General features: G+C 38.1%; 1 protein-coding gene across 2 annotated transcripts in view; it reads right to left on the reverse strand.

The window, feature by feature from the left end:
- Positions 1–21,001, reverse strand: part of LOC125847961 (obg-like ATPase 1) — a 28,123-nt gene that overhangs the window by 4,718 nt on the left and 2,404 nt on the right. The window contains exons 1-8 of one of the 2 annotated variants that reach the window (XM_049527726.1): positions 12,945–13,209; positions 12,292–12,459; positions 11,933–12,056; positions 11,669–11,760; positions 9,602–9,700; positions 8,830–8,943; positions 8,231–8,295; positions 7,137–7,253 (exon numbers count right to left, since the gene is read on the reverse strand). In XM_049527726.1, coding sequence (XP_049383683.1) covers positions 7,137–7,253; positions 8,231–8,295; positions 8,830–8,943; positions 9,602–9,700; positions 11,669–11,760; positions 11,933–12,056; positions 12,292–12,459; positions 12,945–13,031 — 866 coding nt within the window. In that variant the 5' untranslated portion in view covers positions 13,032–13,209. Of the gene's footprint in view, positions 1–7,136; positions 7,254–8,230; positions 8,296–8,829; positions 8,944–9,601; positions 9,701–11,668; positions 11,761–11,932; positions 12,057–12,291; positions 12,460–12,944; positions 13,210–21,001 lie in introns of those variants that run through there. The other variant, XM_049527727.1, reaches the window with a different exon arrangement.

Consider the following 21,001-nt stretch of genomic DNA (forward strand, 5'->3'; position numbering starts at 1 on the left):
ATAAGCAGGAGAAGATCGCAGCATTTGCAAACAATGAAGAAGTATATCCGACAAGTGATAGCAACCTATAACCAAGTTTGACTGTCACAGTGTGTAGTGAGTCTAGTGTGTAGTGAGTCTGTCTTATACTAAACACTAGTTCACCAATACATAGTTGTTTCCAACTCTCCAGAGTCTTACTTTCTGCAACCTTTATAGACGATCAAGTAAATGGTCACACTGAAGTAAAGCTCAGGGAAATCTTGATGGAGTACGTGGTGCTAGAATGAGTCTAGGCTTGTGACAAAGACTGCAAAAGTTCGGGGTGATACAAAAGGTGGTTTTAAAAAATGGTTACAAGGAGGCATTACGGCTAAGATTGATGTTTGGTTGTTAAGCGTAAACAACTACTGAAGAGAGTATAGAGCACTTGCAGCGAGATGTCATGGCAAACGGGAGGAACTTGTTGCAATGACACAGGAGCGTGAAGAGAGGAACAAGCCAAGTGTATGAAGCACAAGGAAACATCACAACCAAAAAGAAGACCGCCATAAGTTGGAGACAGACGTAAACCAAGGTGAGGAAAGAAGTGTCATCCACATCAACTCACTCAGCAAAAGTGTCGGCTTGTTGGCACTATAAAAGCTATAAAATATTGCAACTCCAAAGAGCTCAAAAAGTTTTATGTGCAAATCTTAGGATACACAATGGATTTATCTTTAGTTTTTTTTTTTCAAAGTCAAACTACCATAACCAATAAATTTCCTCAGGAAGGAATAAAGAGATGATCTCAAGAATATACTCCTAGATCCTGGAAATTACAAAACACCTCCTTGCACTGGGAACTACACAAAGACACAAATCTGGAACAAGAAAGCAAGACTCCAGTTTAGGCAACGCATGCTTCCTAATAGCTTCACCTTCATGTAAACACTACCCAAAAGGGTATGATCCTAGAGCCACTCTTCTCTTCATCATATATAAAAATTGCTAGGTAGTTGTATGTTCCGAATTTTGACAAGGAACGTGGTTACTCTGCATCCCGAAATGCTCCCACAAAATCAGGATACTTTCAACATATCTTAAGCTAGTATTTGCAGGAAATATCCCTCTGATGGACTATGGTTTCCAGTTTATTGATACTACACCAAAAGAAACTTGTCAAAATCAGAGGCTCCTAGCAGAATACTATGACCCAGCCCAATAACAAGGTAAGCTTTTAGATTTTGGCAAATGGACAATGAAGGGAGAATCTCAGATTGCCAGTTCCCGTCCTAATTCTCAGAGTAAGGAAATCCACATTTAAGTAAAATCCCCCCACATTGTTGCTAGACTATCACTCAAGCACTCTGCTTCGAGAACAATATTCAAAAGGAGTTCATGAGGCATGTTATATTGCATTGAAGTATTCCAACACAAATATCCCCTGCAAGGTATGTCTATAGGCTTGACGAGTGCTTGTGTTAAGGAAGGCCAACACCCCAGTGCTTGAAGCACCTAGTTCTTATTTCACTCTTTGGGTGTGATATAATTGTTAGAATAGAATAGGTATACACAATCTTACACAGATTAAGAATAGTTTATAGTCTCCTATTTGGTAAAGAATTGTATCATAATGTCTATAAATAGGTTTCTCTATGTAATAATTAAAACACAATTCAATAATATTCTTTTCATATATTTCTCACATGGTATCAAAGCAATTGTTTGAAAAAAAAAACAATTTTGCAGTTTTTTGATGGTAACCTAAGTGGCTGTCCAAGTAGTTAATTTTTCCGTCACTATTTTTTGAAAATCAACACCACCACTAGGTCTCCGACGAGCAAAGCCCAATCAACTTCACCGGAAACAACTGCCACACACGCCCTCACGCGCCGCAGGAATAAATTCTCCGGCGAGCTTGTCAGGTCCACGTGCTGGCGCGTGGAGTCTTTTCCGGCCACTTTTTTGACTTTTTTTCTTTTTCAGTGGGGTCACCTCTTCATTCCGAGGCTACCCATATATTTTTTTCCTGATTCTGACCAATATTTGGCGATCAAATCTACTTTTCCGGCAACAACCCTATTTTTTTTCCAGATTCCGACAAAAAGAAATCCACTCTTTTTTTTGCTACATATTCTAATTTCACAACATGTCTTTCGGGATTGATACTTTTGGCTCCAAGAATATAGGAATTGGAAGTTCAAGCCCTATGATCACTTCAGAACCGTTAATGGGAAGCTCAAACTATTTAGCTTGGGCTTCCTCGGTTGAGTTGTGGTGCAAGGGTCAAGGTGTCCAAGATCACTTAACGAACATTGCTTGAGTGGTAGATGAAAAGGCAAAGGCTAGTGGGGAAGATGCAAAAGCCAAAGCACAATGGGAGAAGGTTGATGCTCAATTATGTAGTCTCCTATGACGATCTATTGATTCCAAGTTGATGCCTTTGTTCCGTCCATTCCAAACATGTTATTTAGTTTGGGAAAAGGCTCGTGCTTTATACACTAATGACATATCTCGATTCTATGATGTGATATCTTGTATGACCAACTTAAAGAAACAAGAATCAGCTATGTCCACCTACTTGGGACAAGTACAAGCAGTCACGGAGGAATTTGAAACATTGATGCCAGTCACTACGGACGTGCAAAGACAACAAGACCACATACAGACATTGTTTCTAGTTCTTACACTTGTTGGACTTCCTATTGACCATGATTCAGTGCATGATCAGATTTTAGCTAGCCCTACAATTCCTACAGTTGATGAATTATTCTCTCGTCTACTTCGTCTTGTTGCGCCTCCCAGCCACAAAGCAGTTTCATCACTGACCATTGACTCATTTGCTCTCGCATCTCAAACAATAGAAAAACGAGCATATCAATCCATGGAGAATCGACAAGGAGGTTGTCTTGGAAAACCTTGATCCAAGTGTAGTTATTGTCATAAGTATGGACACACTCATGACATGTCATAATTTGCATGGTCCACCACCCAGTTATGATCTTGTTGTTCTAAAGGAATATAATGAGTTCCTTCGTAATCGTGCAAGTAAGCAGACATCTCCACAAGAAGCATTTGGTGCTCTGCCTGATCGACCATCCCATAATGCTCATATTGCTCAATCACCTAGTTTATCTAAATTAGATTGTGAGTCATGTCAACTTGGGAAACACACTCGTGCCACATTTTCACGTGGTACCGAGAGTCGTTCAGAGTCTATTTTTTCATTAGTTCATTCTGATATTTGGGGTCCTAGTAGAGTTAGTTCCACCTTAGGATTTTGTTATTTTGTTAGTTTCATTGATGATTATTCGAGATGCACTTGAGTTTTCTTAATGAAAGACCGTTCTGAGTTATTTTCTATATTCAAAAGTTTCTTTGCTGAAATACAAAATCAGTTTGGTGTTTCTATTCATACTTTTCATAGTGATAATGCCTTAAAATACTTATCATCCCAGTTTCAGGAGTTTATGTCTCACCAAGGAATTATTCACCAAACATCTTGTCCATACACTGCCCAACAAAATGTGTAGCAGAAAGAAAGAGTAGGCATCTCATTGAGACTGCTCGCACTCTCCTCATTGAATCCCATGTTCCGCGTTTTTAGGGGGATGCAGTCCTTTCATCTTGTTATTTAATTAATAGAATGCCCTCATCTTCAATTCAGAATCAGGTTCCACATTCCATATTGTATCCTCAGTCACATCTCTATATTATCCCTCCTTGTGTATTTGGGAGCACATGCTTTGTTCATAACTTAGCCCAAGAAAAGATAAATTAGCCCCTCGAGCTCTTAAATTTGTCTTTCTTGGTTACTCTCGAGTTCAAAATGGGTATCGTTGCTATTCACATGATCTCCGTCGATATCTTATGTCTGCCGATGTAACATTCTTTGAATCTCAACCTTACTACACATCTTTGGATCATCCTGATGTCTCTGAGGTCTTACCCATACCTCAAGTCTTGCTTGTACAGACTTTTAAGGGACCTGCGGTTACTTCTCCATCTTCAGTTGTAGTGCCACCACTCCTAACTAATCACCAGCATCCACGTCCAACAATAGTCTCAAATGATTCATGTCATGTGTCGGACCCTGCTCCCACTACTGCCTTGCCTCTTGCTAGCCAATCGATTACACTTCAAAAAGGTATACGATCTACTCGAAATACTAATCCACATTATACTTTCTTGAGTTACGTCATTTATCTTCACCCCATTATGCCTTTGTATCATCTTTGTCCTCTATTTCCATCCCTAAGACTATAGAAGAAGCACTTTCTCATTCTGGATGGAGGCAAGCTATGATTGATGAGCTTTCTGCTTTACATTCGAGTGGTACTTGGGAGCTTGTCCCCCTTCCTCCAGGTTGGTCGTCGTTGGGTTTATGCGATCAAAATTGGTCCAAATGGTCAAGTCGATTGGCTTAAGGCTCTCCTTGTTGCCAAAGGGTATACTCAGATATTTGGGCTAGATTATAGTGACACTTTCGCTCCTGTGGCAAAAATAACATATGTCCGGCTTTTTCTATCTATGGTTGTCGTTCGTCATTGGCCTCTTCATCAGTTGGACATTAAGAATGCTTTTCTGCATGGTGATCTTGAGGAAGAAGTCTATATGAAGCAACCACCTGGTTTTGTTGCTCAGGGGGAGTCTAGTAGCCTTGTATATCGATTGCATCGGTCACTCTATGGTCTGAAACAGTCTCCTCGAGCTTGGTTTGGGAAGTTAGCACAGTAATTCAAGAGTTTGGTATGACTCGTAGTGGAGCTGATCACTCTGTGTTTTATCGACATTCAGCACCAAATCTGTGTATTTATTTGGTTGTTTACGTTGATGATATCGTTATCACCGGCAATGATCAAGTTGGTATCGCTAATTTGAAGCAGTATCTCTTTCAGCATTTCCAAACTAAAGACCTCGGCAGACTGAAGTATTTTCTAGGTATTGAGGTTGCTCGGTCTAGATCAGGTATTGTTATTTCTCAACGCAAGTATGCTTTAGACATTCTTGAGGAGACAGGAATGATGGGATGTAAACCCATTGACACTCCTATGGATCCGAATGTTAAACTCATTCCAGGACAGGGGGAGCAATTCAGTAATCCTGAAAGGTATAGATGGTTGGTTGGAAAGTTGAATTATCACACAGTGACTAGACTAGACATCTCTTTTCCTATGAGTGTTGTAAGTCAATTTATGACTTCTCCTTGTGAGTCATTGGGTGCAGTTGTTCATATTTTGCGATATATAAAGTCAACTCCTGGTAAAGGACTACTATTCAAGGATCAAGGCCATGAGCATATCACCGGATATATAGACGTTGATTGGGCAGGATCACCTTTTGATAGACGTTCTACATCTGGATATTGTGTTTTACTAGGAGGTAATTTGGTGTCATGGAAGAGTAAGAAACAAAGTGTAGTTGCTCGATCCAGTGCGGAAGTAGAATATCGAGCAATGGTTGTAGCAACTTGTGAGCTAGTTTGGATCAAACAGTTGCTTGGAGAACTTAAGTTTGGAGAAACAGGTCATATGGAACTTGTGTGTGATAATCAAGTGGCCCTTCATATCACATCAAATCCAGTGTTTCATGAGAGAACTTAGCACATTGAGATTGATTGTCACTTTGTCAGAGAAAAGATGCTCTCAGGAGATATTGTTACCAAATTTGTGAAGTCAAATGATCAACTTGCAGATATCTTCACCAAGTCCCTCACCGGTCCTCGTATTAATTACATTTGTAACAAGCTAGGTACTTATAATTTGTATGCACCAGCTTGAGGGGGAGTGTTAGAATAGAATAGGTATACACAATTCTACACAGAATAGTAATAGTTTATAGTCTCATATTTGGTAGGAATTGTATCATAGTGTCTATAAATAGGGTTCTCTATGTAATAATTAAAACACAATTCAATAATATTCTTTTCATATATTTCTCACAATAATAATAGAGAACTGATTCACCACAGACTAGCATATCATTAATTAGCTGACAGAAGAGCCAACGAACTGTCCCAAAATATTCCTACCCATATCCAACAACTGAAATGAGAAATGGAAAAATAACCTAAATAGCATCCCCAGATGACATGATGCTGGTGAAAAGCTGTACAGAATCAGTGAAACCTCGCCTAGACAAGATACTTTGTAGAATTGATGCAGAACTTTGAATAGGAACGACATCAACTATGCTGGTCAAGATTTTAACCCAGTTCCAGAACATGGGCAAAAAACAGAGGGAAGTAGGAAGAATCATGAGAGAAGGCAGCTAATGTGCTTGTCCTAGATGACAACTTTGACCTGTTTTTCTACTAGATCTGAACAAATTTCTACACTACACTTTTTAATTAGAAACCAACTCATTTTCTTTTTCTGGTTAAATAAGTACAAAGGGATTTTACTAATCTCTTACTTTTCCGAAGTATTAATAAGGATTTTATTTATCATAGAGGAGCATAAAGCAAAGTGCATTCATGTATAGAGATGTTTCCAGAGAAGTTACAAATGGAATCTCCTAAAGTTCCTTCAGAGAGTTCAGGGACTCAAAAAGTTAATTCTATAAAAAAATTATTTTAGTCCAAAAGGCTAATCAATAAAAAAATAAAATTATATGGAAGTATGAGCACTGCAATCATTTTCCTTATCAAAAAAACAAAAATAATGTGTTTACGAGAGGTTACTTGCATCCAAAACATCTGTCACTCCTTTCTTTCCATACTACCCAGAGAAAGCATGCTGAGATAGTATTCCAACTACTCTGTGTATGTAAAATGCAATTATTTTTACGGTAGTAGAAAACTAAAGAAAAAGATGAAACCCGAATGGCACTGGCTTCAGCCTTGAGGAATGCACCTTATGCTGACGCAAGCCCACAAAAGACAGGTCACATAAAAGATTGAAATCTCAGACTATGCCCTCAAAAAGGCAGGTCATATAAAAGATTAACATCTCATGTAATGAGGAAGGAAAAAGTGAAGATGAGTCAGATATATAAACAATAAGGAAAAGCCTCTACTCTTCTAGTTTCCTCGCTCTCTCATGGATGTGAGAGGGGAACAGCAATTGTTAAATAATCATCAGTAGTGAGATCTTATAGAACTCCAAGATTTCTTTAGTTCAATGCATAGAATAAAAGTATCTAATTATTGGAGACCTTTTTCACTTCTAACTAACCTTATTAACTTGTTCTCTTCACAGTATTTTGCTGCTTCATCTGGTGGTATATCAGCAAGGTTTCTCTCCACAGCAGCACTGAAAGGAATAATTATTTCACCACCGTGCTCCTGCACCCTGAAAATTTGTGAAAGAATATTTTTTTATAATTCAGGCAATAATCTAAGTGAAAGATAAAAGAGATCATAACATAGCACCATAATAAATCCACGAAAAATCATTTAGGTGGTGCCATGAAGTCCATCATCAGGACAAAAACTCATTTGAACTGCAGTGAAGTTCTGAATTAAACACTGATTTACGTTCATGATCACAATATGCCATAAACAGTGAATGTAACCTAGATGACTGAATCTAGTCCAAAAAAGACTGAAAAGATTCATGCAAACATGAAGAATAAAAAATTATAGGGTAATCATATAACCAAAGTAATATAATTTACCAGAACCTCATCAAAATCGTGAATTACAATGGCCACAAGTGGACCACAATCCAGGTTATAAAATCTAGCTTACTCTATTTAGTTTCAGTCTTTCAGAACAGTGAATTTTTGAATTAAAAGGCAAAGCAATTTAATCTATAACTATGAGGAATGACAAAATAAGAGACCAAAAACGAGGAACTCCACAGGCACTTAAAAATTCCTGATGGAGTAGCGAGAAGAGGGATTTCTCTCCAATATTTTGCCAGCTTCAGAGCAACAATTTCAAGAATAGGAGATAGCTGAAGTGTGACATCATATATTTTGTTCATGAGGGAGCACATTTTTGTATGCATCTGATCCATTTTGTTGCTCACACGTATCATTGCTTTGCAGATGACAATGTAGAGAACAAGACCACAGGAAGAACGATGTTATGTAACCCAAGTTCTTTTTATGATCAATATCGCAACCAACTTTATACTGGCAGGGGAGTACTATATATTGCAGTATATTGATTTTTTGTTAGAATTCAAATTAATCTCATTATCATAAACAAAAACAGTTTCTCTTCTGATCAAATATCAAATGACACAGATCCCTCCAAATTTAGCTTTTCTAAGTGTAAGAAGAGCAATATAATTGTGATAACGTTAAGAGAGATGGATCATACCATGCATGAATCTTGGGCAGAAACTTGTTCTTTTTCCTTTGATAATCTTTCTCATTCATATTAACCTGTCAATGTTTCGTTACATAATCAGTAGGCACAATGCAATATTCAGATTATTCTGCTGATCCTAATCATGCAACTGCCTTGCTGGCAATAGAAGAAACATCAAAGCATCATGAGAAACTACCCAAAAACTATGTGAACAATGTGACAAGATACAGAAAATAATCCTAGTACAGCATATATTTTTCCTGATTTGTTCCACGAGTAATCTCCCAACTAGTGACACATCTCTNCCCCCCCCCCCCCCCCCCCCCTCTCTCTCACACACACAGACATTCCAAAAGGAGTTCAGAGACAACATTTCCAAGCCATGTATGAATAACTTTCTTTTGATTGGTTAAACAAAATTGGACCATTCTGATTATTAACTAGAACTGAACTCGGAAAGTTAAAAATTCTGTCTTTTGTAATATCAGTTTGTGCAGTGAAATAATTTTGGATATACATTGGAAACCCATATTGCTGTTTTCAGACGTAAATTCTGACAGATTTCGTACATAACCAAGATAAAGAGGAGTTAAAAACGTTAAACTCACCAAGTAAACAATCGGTTTCGCAGTAAGGAGCTGGAAAGTATTCAAGAATTCAATATCTGCAGCTTTCCACTCCCCCAGACGAACATCTTTGCCTTCCTCGAGTGATGCTTTGACCTGTGAAAACAGGCAGCAGCATAGTTCCATTATCTAGACCTTTTTAATCATTCAATTATCTGTAAAATGAACTGTAAAATGTGCTCAAGTTTTTGCACTCAATTACTTGGAGAACTACAGTGAAGTAAAATATGTGAAGATTTAACAGGAAAAAAACAAGAGAAAGCAGTTCATCCTTTTCTTTTCAAATCAATGTAGACTCAAGCAACAAAACAGCTGAAAAGTAGTGGAAGACAAGTCTAACACCACCATCCCTTTAAAACAGCTATGATTCTGTCAGACATTTCCACCAGTAATGAGCATACACAAATAAAGAAAAGTATCTTACTAATTAATCTAACCTGAGATGGATATTCAATCATCTGTACCGATATCAGTCTCCGTTCTCATCTAAAAAGGATCTTACAAGGAGGAGACACCATTTTTAAGGAAATATATTTCTACTATTGGAGGACAATAAATACATGATGGTACCAAAACATCTAGTTAGTTTATAAATGGAGAATGTCAATGGACTATACAGAAACAGAAATATTTCATACTGCTACCATTCAAAGACTTGGCTACCCAGAGATCAAGAAAGTCTAACAGATACAGAAATGGGATAAAAATCTAAGCAAGTAACAAGGTCAAAGGAAGAAGAGCAATAGCCACAAACCCTTAGACACAATTCATGCTCTATTTTCAATTGTTTGTCATTGCTTCTCTTCATACTCTTATCAAGATCTTCTATCCTTCTCTCCATGAACTCGATGTCCTGGTTTACACAAAGGATGACATATTTCATCAATCATGAGATTATTACAGTGAACAGGGTACATTCAGTTGAAGATGCCAAAATTTACAATTAAGTTACAAATTCCTTCTAAAGAATCAGATTGACAGGAAATCCAGCATATTAGTCCAAAAAGAACCTCCAGCAATATCCAATGCATCAGTAATGGACACAAGAACTTAGTGATAACACAGTATCGCTCCATGCAGGACTCTCAATCATCTAAATTTATAGACGAATGCTTCTTGTATATTCATCCATTACACAAAGCACCACTGTGTGCATTGAAAATGCTTTTTATTAATTATGTGTGAGTGTTACAGTAGAAACCTTTTTTTACCTGACACAAGATTATTAACCATCTTCATGTGTCAAGAAATAAAAAGAGCATGCTGATGAAATGGCTTGGGAGATTTGCAGATGAAGATTCTAGCCTATGGAAGAAGGTGGTTGCTGCTAAACATGGGCAGCAGAGCCACTGGTGAATTAAATGTGACAGATCACCTCATGGGCGTAGGTCCCTGGAAACACATTAGCAGCTTATGGGAGGAATTCCCACAGCACATCACCTTTGAGATAGGAAATGGGCAACATTCAAGTTCTGGAAGGACAAATGGTTGAACAACAACACCTGATGGATAGCTACCCATCCCTCTACCAGCTAGCCAATGACCCTGACTCAACGATAGCTCAAAACAGATCAAGGAATATTTGGGACCAGTTTAGAAGAAACATGAATGACTATGAGCCACACAACATTTTCAAAATGCTAGGAAGACTGGAAAACTCCCCTGTGGATGAAGAAGTCACAGATAGAATCTGGTGGGGAAGCTGTGGACCATGCTCTTATACTGTTAAGGCAGGCTACAGACACTCTGTGAGCAAAATGAAATCTAGACTCTTGGCCCTGGAAATTCATTTGGAAGACGAAGCTGCCACAAAAGTTGTCTGCTTTTCATGGACAGCTCTCAGAAAAGCCTGTCTGCAGTCAGCTGGTAAACAGATGTTACACGTGCAATCAGAATTTAGAATCTGTAAATCACCTCTTCCTACACTGCCCAGTAGCTACAGACATGTGGTCTATGTTTCTATCCATGCTGGGTATAAACTGGACCATACCTCGAGGCATTAAGGAAGCAGTTGGGTAGAAAGTAGGAACAGTTGGGAAGTTGACAAAGCCATCAAGAAAGTCTGGAAGATGATCCTCTCTTGTATCTTTTGGGTTCTGTGGCAAGAAAGGAATCACAAATGTTTTGATGGAACTTCAACTCATCCCCATATTTAGAAAGTTAAAGGTCTGCTATACCTATTTAGTTGGGCAACATAACCCCTATAAATAGTGTTGGCTCATATCTAGATTTTATCAGTTCATTTCCTTCAACTTGGGCCATATTTTTGCTTCTTTTGGTCAGCTCCTTGGTTAGAATGGAGCATTTTGTAATGAGCTAACATTAATATTGGTTACTTTTGTATCTTCGCATCTTTTTTATACCATCTATGGAACATCTAACATCATAAAAAAATGTGTCAAGAAATATAAGAGAACTGTTCAAGTGCCAAACAACCTCTTTATTCAGAGTGCTCCCCCCACCCAGTATGAGACCGCTTTCTTGCTGCATCTGTATGCAACTGATCTTGTACTTACTCACAGGGATACTTTCCTTTTCTTTTCTTCCTTTTGTTTTTTCGATAAATATGTAAACTCATAGGTATTCACAATTAGGAACATTGTAGATGTTTTATTAACCTGAAGATATGATTAGGAAAATTTCCAACAGTAGAAGCTACTCATCAATGCAGTAGTCAAGTGCAATCAACAAAATCCCCCTGACAATGCTATTATAGAGTACATCCAATTACGGTATTACAAAATAATAACTTACTGTCTTCAAGGAACTGAATACATGCCCCAACAAATTCCAAGAACTCAAAGTGCATGAACCAACTTACCTTAAGCCTTAGTTCCTCACTTATAACCTCTAAGTCTCTCACAGGATCAACAGTGTCATCGACATGGATAATATCTGGATCTTCAAATGCGCCTGACAAATAGCAAAAATATGTACGATAGCATTCAACAGTGAGACTATATAAGATACAACTAGAAATAATAACTCAGATCATACAGACCACCACATTTGCAAAAGTATACTTAACAACCAGAAAAGAATAGCTCAATAGATGGAAAGACAAAATGGAGAGTGAATATATTACGTAGAACATGGAAAATGCCATCAACTGCACGGATGTGGGATAAGAAACTGTTCCCCAATCCTTGTCCTGCATGAGCACCTCGAACAAGTCCAGCTATGTCATGAATTTCCAAAAAGGCAGCCACCTAGATGTCGTCAAACATTCATTAAAAATGAATTATACATAATATTGTCCTAGAGACAAATGAAGAATAAAAAAAAGAAGCTATCCCAGAGGCAAATCAAACTTAATTATATAGAATAATTTAATAAACAATCGAGTCACAAATAGATCGTCACAGCTACATAAGGGAGGGAAAACGAGGCACATCAACTTCTTTTTTTCTGGCCAGTATTATTTGTTGGATTTGGATGACAAACCTCACTCTTGGGCTTGTAGAGTTGACAGAGCCATTCAAAACGCTCATCAGGAACGTGCACTCGAGCTTCATTAGGCTCGATAGTACAAAAAGGAAAGTTTTCTGCCGGAATGGATAACTTTGTCAGTGTGTTGAAGAGAGTAGACTTCCCCACATTTGGTAATCCTACCTGAAAGAGAATAAACAAGCTCAACATCAAACTTCTGCAGATATATCCATATTGAATTGGTGTAAATGATTCTAAAGATAAAGGTGCAATTTTGGTTAAGCTGAACCAACTGTCACATGCAAAGTTAACAGCCTTGAGTTTTTTCTTTAGGTTTTAACTCCCAGAACCTAACTGTTTTTTGTTGTCAAGGAGTTATCACATCTTCTTGATGCTTTTTATTATATAGCCTCTTAATTGATAAAAAAAAAAAAAAAAACCTTTAGTCCCATTTCCTCATCAAAAGTTGTACATCTGCTTAATGCAAATAGTATAAAGTAAACAATCTACTGAAAAATCGAAATACGGGTTTAAAAACGTAATAGCTCAGTGGATAAGATGAATTTGTATTCCATTTTCTAGATATTCCAGTTATTTCAGCTACGACCAATACAAACGGAGATCAGACGCATATGTATGAAAACATAAGAAAATGGAGAAAAACTTACGATTCCAATTTTCAAGTGGGATGAGAAACGGCCAAGAATAGGCCTTTCGGCAGGAACTTCTTTACCTTTAGCTGCTTTAGGTGGCATAACTGAGAAATTGGGAAATGGACAGAAACTTGATGGAGTGAAGAGAAACTTTAGGGTTTTGGATTTTGTGCTCGTTACAGTATCAGTAGAGGAGAGGAGAAATAAGGTTTATACATAGTGGTCGGCTCTTGCCAAAAGAAGGTGCTGACCCGGAAAGTTGCTTGATTGGGCTTTTAAATTGATTATTGGGAAACTTATGTCATACCATATCACGATATGAAATTGTGAGATGCAACCAGTGTTTGAACATGCGATTTTAAGCTGATTTCATATCATGATATCGAATACCGTATTTTCCAAAAATCATGATATGGGAATTTCATACCATGATTTAGGACTTTTTAAATACAAAAGTTGACCCACAAATTTATATTTTGTTAAAACAACCCCACATTATATCTATCAAATATTTATTTCATATGTAAATNTTGTACCTAATCTCGTGATGACTTTCTTTTCACACAAGTTTCACGACACTCAAGTAGTTACAACTTGCAGACAAGTCCAAATTCTTTAATTAGTTTGTTCCATAGACGACCATTACTGATAATGCCTTATACGACCCCTAAGGCCAGATACCAATTGGAACTTTCTCAGTTCCAATTAACTTGCTTGTGTCCCTTCAGCTGGGACTACGACGTCTAGTTCACTTCATTGAGATACCAATTGGTCTCAACTCATACCACAAGCGGCAATAGTAGCTACCGAGCCTCATAAAACTACTGATTTCAATCATAGAACTCGGTCGAACCCAATTCTTAACCGCCTCAACCTTTAACTGATGGTAACCAGACCTTAAATCATTCTTAGAGAAAACTGGTGCACCTTGCAATGGAAACTTGTTCTGAATGGTGACCATATTCAACTGTCGGTAGTCTATACACATCCTTTCTTGCTAGTGATGGTGTTACCGATGTTGTTGCTTTAGCTCGGACCATAAAGTGAATGAGGAAATATATTAGTTTGTATCACCCAGATACCAATTGGATTTAACTTATAGCACGAAGGAGTAGAAAGAAGTGAGTTTTTCCTAAAGTCCTATAGCCTCTCGAAGAAAAGTACGGACGTCATCGTACCGTTCCTCAAGACTCTACTAGACTCATTTTGGTACAATGAGATCAAGGAACCTAGGGCTCTGATACCAACTTTGTCACGATCCAGACCGTCGTGGTTGACACCCACACAAACCCTCCGGTAGGAGAACCATTACTACAACCCAAACAAACAAATTTTATGAAAATTAAGGCATTTAAACTTACGAAAGCATGTTTAAATGACTATAAAAATGTAGTCCCCATAAACTCCAAGGTTTAAACAACAACTAACCAAACTAATGCGGATGAACAACCCTTAGAACCTGAAAGTCATTGTACTAAAACTCTACTAATGACAAGTCTAAGAAAAAGGGGTACAACTCTGAAACTAAACAAACACTTTAAACAAATAGTCTGAGTCTGAAAAGAATGGACTTAAACAAGAGAGATCCATGGCGGCCTGAAAGAACTAGCTCACCCTTGAATTCGGTCACGATCAATAGTCACTTAGCTAAGGTCTATCAATAGCCGCCTGAAGAGGCCCTGTACTCAACAAAGAACAAGCAAGTGCAATATCAGTACACAACCACATTGTACTGATAGGATCACGCGGCTATCCCAATAAGTGAAACACATGCAATTAACCACAACATTATAAAACAGGCATATACCAAACATATACAATATTAGTCATCTTTTCAGGATCAATGTAGCATCCCACGTTCTCAATAATACACATTGGTTATCAATTTAGAGCAACGTACAGTCTTCCAATATCAACCATCATTAGATATTAATGTAATCATCACAAGTAGATACACAACACAATTCAATGGTCCTCTCACGGAACCTAATTCAATGGACCTCTCATGGAACCCACACCCAAACTGTTAACATACCGGAATATGGTACCCGATCCAATGTTTATACCGAAACGTGGCAACAGATCCCATGTTTATGCCGAAACGTGGCAACCGATCCCATATTTATACCAAAACGTGGCAACCGTCCCATGTTTATGCCGAAACGTGGCAACCGATCCAAGTTAGTGTGTCAGAACGCAACACCCGATCCATTCAACAAACCACAATCACAATCACAATGTATATTCTCACAATCATACAACAAGAGGTGATTCATGACATACAATTATTCAATTATCCTCATTTATGATTACGGTAATCAATAATGCAACATTCACATACATACATGCATTGTAATGAGCAATTACAAACATATATCACACCAACATGAAATCACAACTATCACCTACCTCGAATCCAAGCTTGAATCCCCTAAGACACTTGAATCTTTCCTTTTCGGATTCTTTCCGATTGTTCTAGGTCTACAAACAATTAATATACGCAAGGATCAACAATCGAAGGTCTAATTATCCGAATTATAACAAACTCAATAATCCTAGACCAAACTCAAGATCATAATACCCATATTAGGGCTTTTTCCACCATAATTTCCGGATCAAAACCCTCCCCCATCGATAATCACCCACGAATTTACATTCTACGGATCGAAAAAAGGATTCGGGGAGTTAACCTTACATTTAGCCTCAAGAATGGTGGAAAACTGTCAAGAAAGCACATAGGGTCGTCTCCTAGCTCTCAAAGTTGAAACTTGCAGAATAAAACGTTTTTTGGGGTTTTATTTCCGACTTAAGTCGCGTTTGTCCCATTACGGCGGGACCCATCCCACTACAGCGGCGGCATGCACGGAGACAAAATGATGGAATTTGAATTCCAAGCCCCCATTTCACAATACACCTTCAACCCTTGACATTCAAAAACCATTCGTTCACGCTAAGATCATTTTCTGGAGTTCTACTCGCCCGAATTCAATTCCGTAAAGTTGTACGGGTTATTTAAAGTCTTAACTATCTATTCATATAATCAAAATCATAATTAAATCACCTAGTTGTTACCAGATTTCCCTAGACTTTACTGACTCCGATTTCATCCAAATCTGGACTAGATTAGGAAATTCCAAGTTACTACCAAAAGTTTTTTGACCCCAATTCTTTCTCCATTGGCTTTTTCTAATGACGGAATCAGGTCGTTACAATAGATACCAATTTACCCATCACTCGTCCTCGAGTGATCAACTAGGGAAGACTGGCTAAAATAAGGGTAGAGTAGTATCTGAAACGTCGAATTACTGGAGATACTTGTCTCGCATGTCCTTAGCTTCCGGACATCGTGATCAAGAACTTCAACTGGTTCTTCCTCACACCGAAGGTCTTGTTTAACAACACTGAGTCTTACTTTAGGATATAATCCTTGTCCCCAGCTAACTAATTGAATACCTATACATCCTCTCATACAATGCCTAAATGAAGTCATCACAATACTCTAGTGATAATTATTGTTGTATGTACACTTAGCTAACCACAAAGCGATTCCTAATAACCACCAAGGTTCATTGTACACATGTTTGTAACATATTATCAAGGACATGACACAATCATCCGGACAAATCCTTTAGCACTTAAGCATGATAAAATTCCAAGTTAATACTCGCTACAAATAGAAGTGAACCTGAACCAACCAACACACACTCATAATACCTAAACAATAATAGTTCTTATCAACATCTCATTCTCACAACATAAATTTCCATAAGCTTATGTTACAAACATTTGATCTTTAAACATCAGATACTCATTGAGGGATATGCCCAAGCATACAAGCCCTCTAACACACTATCGAATGTTGGATCTAGCAATTGTAGATTGCTTATTAAGAACAATAGAATTGGATTCAATAATCCCCACATTCAACCACACATAATCGATACATGACCTCAACGACTAGATGAAAGTTAAGATTGTCGGACAACCATAGATTACGCAGGGTAACTCTTTTATGGATTCTCATAAGCAAGGTAATATACGTAAAACCACTGAAATACTTTAGCAACTCCAAGACAACATCACATAAGTCATCTGAAATAACCAAATCTTCCCAATCTTCCTACTCAACCAAGAGAACATCGCATGATTTGGTACCCCTGATCCACCACTAGGGATCCACCCACCAAAGTGAAAACACACGAGAGCATAACTAGTGAATCATACTCACAATACTAACAACCATCATAAACACTCTGACCATTTACCTTATTATAAACCAACACCTTTTAGTTGAAATCATTCTTAGGTACTTAACAATCAATAGTAATCAACCTTATGACTCACCCCAGGTGTAAGTCCTTTCAAGGCTCAATACCTAATACAATTGATCATTTCTCACCTTACAAATTCATGCATTGACAAAATATATCACCACAAATGTAGACTTACCATGAAAAATCTGAATTGTAAATTCAATCGTATAACACAATCCCCTTATCTATCAACATTAGCTTATATCTTAAATTTTTTTATGAATTCATATATCTTTGCTTATCCTTGATCGCATCTGCATCGATCTTACAATATCTTTCGCTAACAATCCAATCGTACCCATTACTAAATTCAAAAACAAAGACAAGCACTTATCATCACGCTCAAACTAATTTCTGCACAATCCTTTCTCAAGTCTTTTTCAATAGTTTTTAACATATCTGATGGACCCATGACACTATTACCATAGCCACAACAAAACAATGAAATCACATGTCTCTAAACCCAATTATCTACCTCTCTGAAGATATCTCTTTAGCCTTAAAAATCCAATAAAATATTTTGTTCTCGCCTCTCTCTAAAGGTTGTACTACATTCTACTATATTTTCCTTCATTATAACTTTTGCTCTTTAACAATCTATTTGAGTGGTGTCCTACTATCTCCCATAATTTTTCATACAACCACGTTACTCACCAAGTATTAGAAAACCACGACCTTGGATACTCCCAATTCGTAATTACTATACAAAAAATTCACTTAACCAATAATTTTATTATGTAGTTGCATCCCGTCACAATCCATCACGAACTATTATTGTCATTACGCTCCGTCAGCCTTGACTATCACTACGAAGTCAACCTTTTTCATCAACACTACGCCTCAAACTCAGGTAAACTCATCAAATTCAAAGGACTAACCCCATTTTATATGCACTTTCTTGCTAAATACTTCAATTTCCTTCACTCAAGTATACTCAATGAGACTTTCTTTATCCATAAGCTGGTCATTTCTATATCAATCCACTCCTTAATGGCTTACGATAAATTCATCAGTCCTCATACCACCCTCCTTCTTCTTAACAAACAAGATATGAGCACTCCACGGGGAAGCATTATGACAGATGAAACCTTTATCATGAAGCTCTTGGTTTTGAGCCTTAAGTTCTCTTAATTCTGTTGGAGCCATACGATACGGAGGGATGAAAACGGGGCGATTTCCAGTTTCCAAGTCAATGCAGAAATCTATATCTCTATCCGGAGGCATACCAGACAAATCCATAAGAAACACTTCCTTAAACTAAGACACCAAGACTCAATAGAGGGAGACTCAACCTCAACACCCCAAACATAAGCCAAATTAGCCAAACAACCCCGCCCTACCGGTTTCCTAGCCTGAATGTAGGATATGATCTTAGGTAGCTTAGGCTTGTATACCCATTCCCACTCTAATCTTTCCCTACCGGGGATCTCTAGAGTTACCGACTTAGTATTACAATTAAGCCCGATATAATAGGGGGATAACCAAGGCATGCCTAAGATTATATCAAGTCAATCATATCCATCATAACTAAATCAACCAAAATCTGAAAATCCATAAACACAACAGGACAACACAATATACATGAGTGACTATGACTGACTCTTCAACTGGCATCAAATGTATCACAAACCGCATCAAATCCCAAGGCAATTGAACTGACACGTACAAATAAGTAGAACCCAGATCATACAAAATAATAGCCATCCGAGCACAGACAAGAGTAACACTAGTGACCACTGCATCACACACCTCAAACTTGGTCTTGTTCGGAAAATGATGTAACTGAGCCATGTCATCTTGACGGGCAACCTCCTCACCTGGTTGCACTACTCTTCTACCAACATTACCATTTCCCCTGCCTCTATGGCCTCGCTGATTTACTCAGCATATGCCAGGTTCTCCAAAATTTTAACACACCTTATAACTTATATTCGATTGCTGAACACTAAATTAGATCACAGGGGTTAGTTCGGGTACGATTCGGGGTCCATAATTGTGACTAGGGAAAAACATAGGAGACAGGGCTGAGATTCTGTCTTGCCCTGTCCCGTTCTGGCGGGAGAAATCTCGCACTGGCGGTCTCGCGCTGGCGAGATTATCCCGCCCCAGCGGCTCCGACGGAAACAGAACTCCTGCCAACAATTTCTCGAGTTCCTCTCTCTTCTATATTTCCCCTAGATTTCCTGGCTATAACTATGCATTTAAGAAAATCCCTTTAGCTAAGACAATCATTGTGTAACCCTTGGTCAACCCAATGAAGTACACACTTTAGAATCCTTTTACATCGTTTGAACACTACCACACACATATCCCTATGATACACCCAAACTCTCACACGGTTATCAGTTGGTTACAACACACGTCCAGATTTCTCGCTTACGAACCACATCGTAATTTATCTAGACCCTTGTACCTAATCTCGTGATGACTTTCTTTTCACACAAGTTTCACGACACTCAAGTAGTTACAACTTGCAGACAAGTCCAAATTCTTTAATTAGTTTGTTCCATAGACGACCATTACTGATAATGCCTTATACGACCCCTAAGGCCAGATACCAATTGGAACTTTCTCAGTTCCAATTAACTTGCTTGTGTCCCTTCAGCTGGGACTACGACGTCTAGTTCACTTCATTGAGATACCAATTGGTCTCAACTCATACCACAAGCGGCAATAGTAGCTACCGAGCCTCATAAAACTACTGATTTCAATCATAGAACTCGGTCGAACCCAATTCTTAACCGCCTCAACCTTTAACTGATGGTAACCAGACCTTAAATCATTCTTAGAGAAAACTGGTGCACCTTGCAATGGAAACTTGTTCTGAATGGTGACCATATTCAACTGTCGGTAGTCTATACACATCCTTTCTTGCTAGTGATGGTGTTACCGATGTTGTTGCTTTAGCTCGGACCATAAAGTGAATGAGGAAATATATTAGTTTGTATCACCCAGATACCAATTGGATTTAACTTATAGCACGAAGGAGTAGAAAGAAGTGAGTTTTTCCTAAAGTCCTATAGCCTCTCGAAGAAAAGTACGGACGTCATCGTACCGTTCCTCAAGACTCTACTAGACTCATTTTGGTACAATGAGATCAAGGAACCTAGGGCTCTGATACCAACTTTGTCACGATCCAGACCGTCGTGGTTGACACCCACACAAACCCTCCGGTAGGAGAACCATTACTACAACCCAAACAAACAAATTTTATGAAAATTAAGGCATTTAAACTTACGAAAGCATGTTTAAATGACTATAAAAATGTAGTCCCCATAAACTCCAAGGTTTAAACAACAACTAACCAAACTAATGCGGATGAACAACCCTTAGAACCTGAAAGTCATTGTACTAAAACTCTACTAATGACAAGTCTAAGAAAAAGGGGTACAACTCTGAAACTAAACAAACACTTTAAACAAATAGTCTGAGTCTGAAAAGAATGGACTTAAACAAGAGAGATCCATGGCAGCCTGAAAGAACTAGCTCACCCTTGAATTCGGTCACAATCAATAGTCACTTAGCTAAGGTCTATCAATAGCCGCCTGAAGAGGCCCTGTACTCAACAAAGAACAAGCAAGTGCAATATCAGTACACAACCACATTGTACTGATAGGATCACGCGGCTATCCCAATAAGTGAAACACATGCAATTAACCACAACATTATAAAACAGGCATATACCAAACATATACAATATTAGTCATCTTTTCAGGATCAATGTAGCATCCCATGTTCTCAATAATACACATTGGTTAT

This window comes from Solanum stenotomum, chromosome 12 (assembly GCF_019186545.1).
Source record: "Solanum stenotomum isolate F172 chromosome 12, ASM1918654v1, whole genome shotgun sequence".
Classification (NCBI taxonomy): domain Eukaryota; kingdom Viridiplantae; phylum Streptophyta; class Magnoliopsida; order Solanales; family Solanaceae; genus Solanum; species Solanum stenotomum.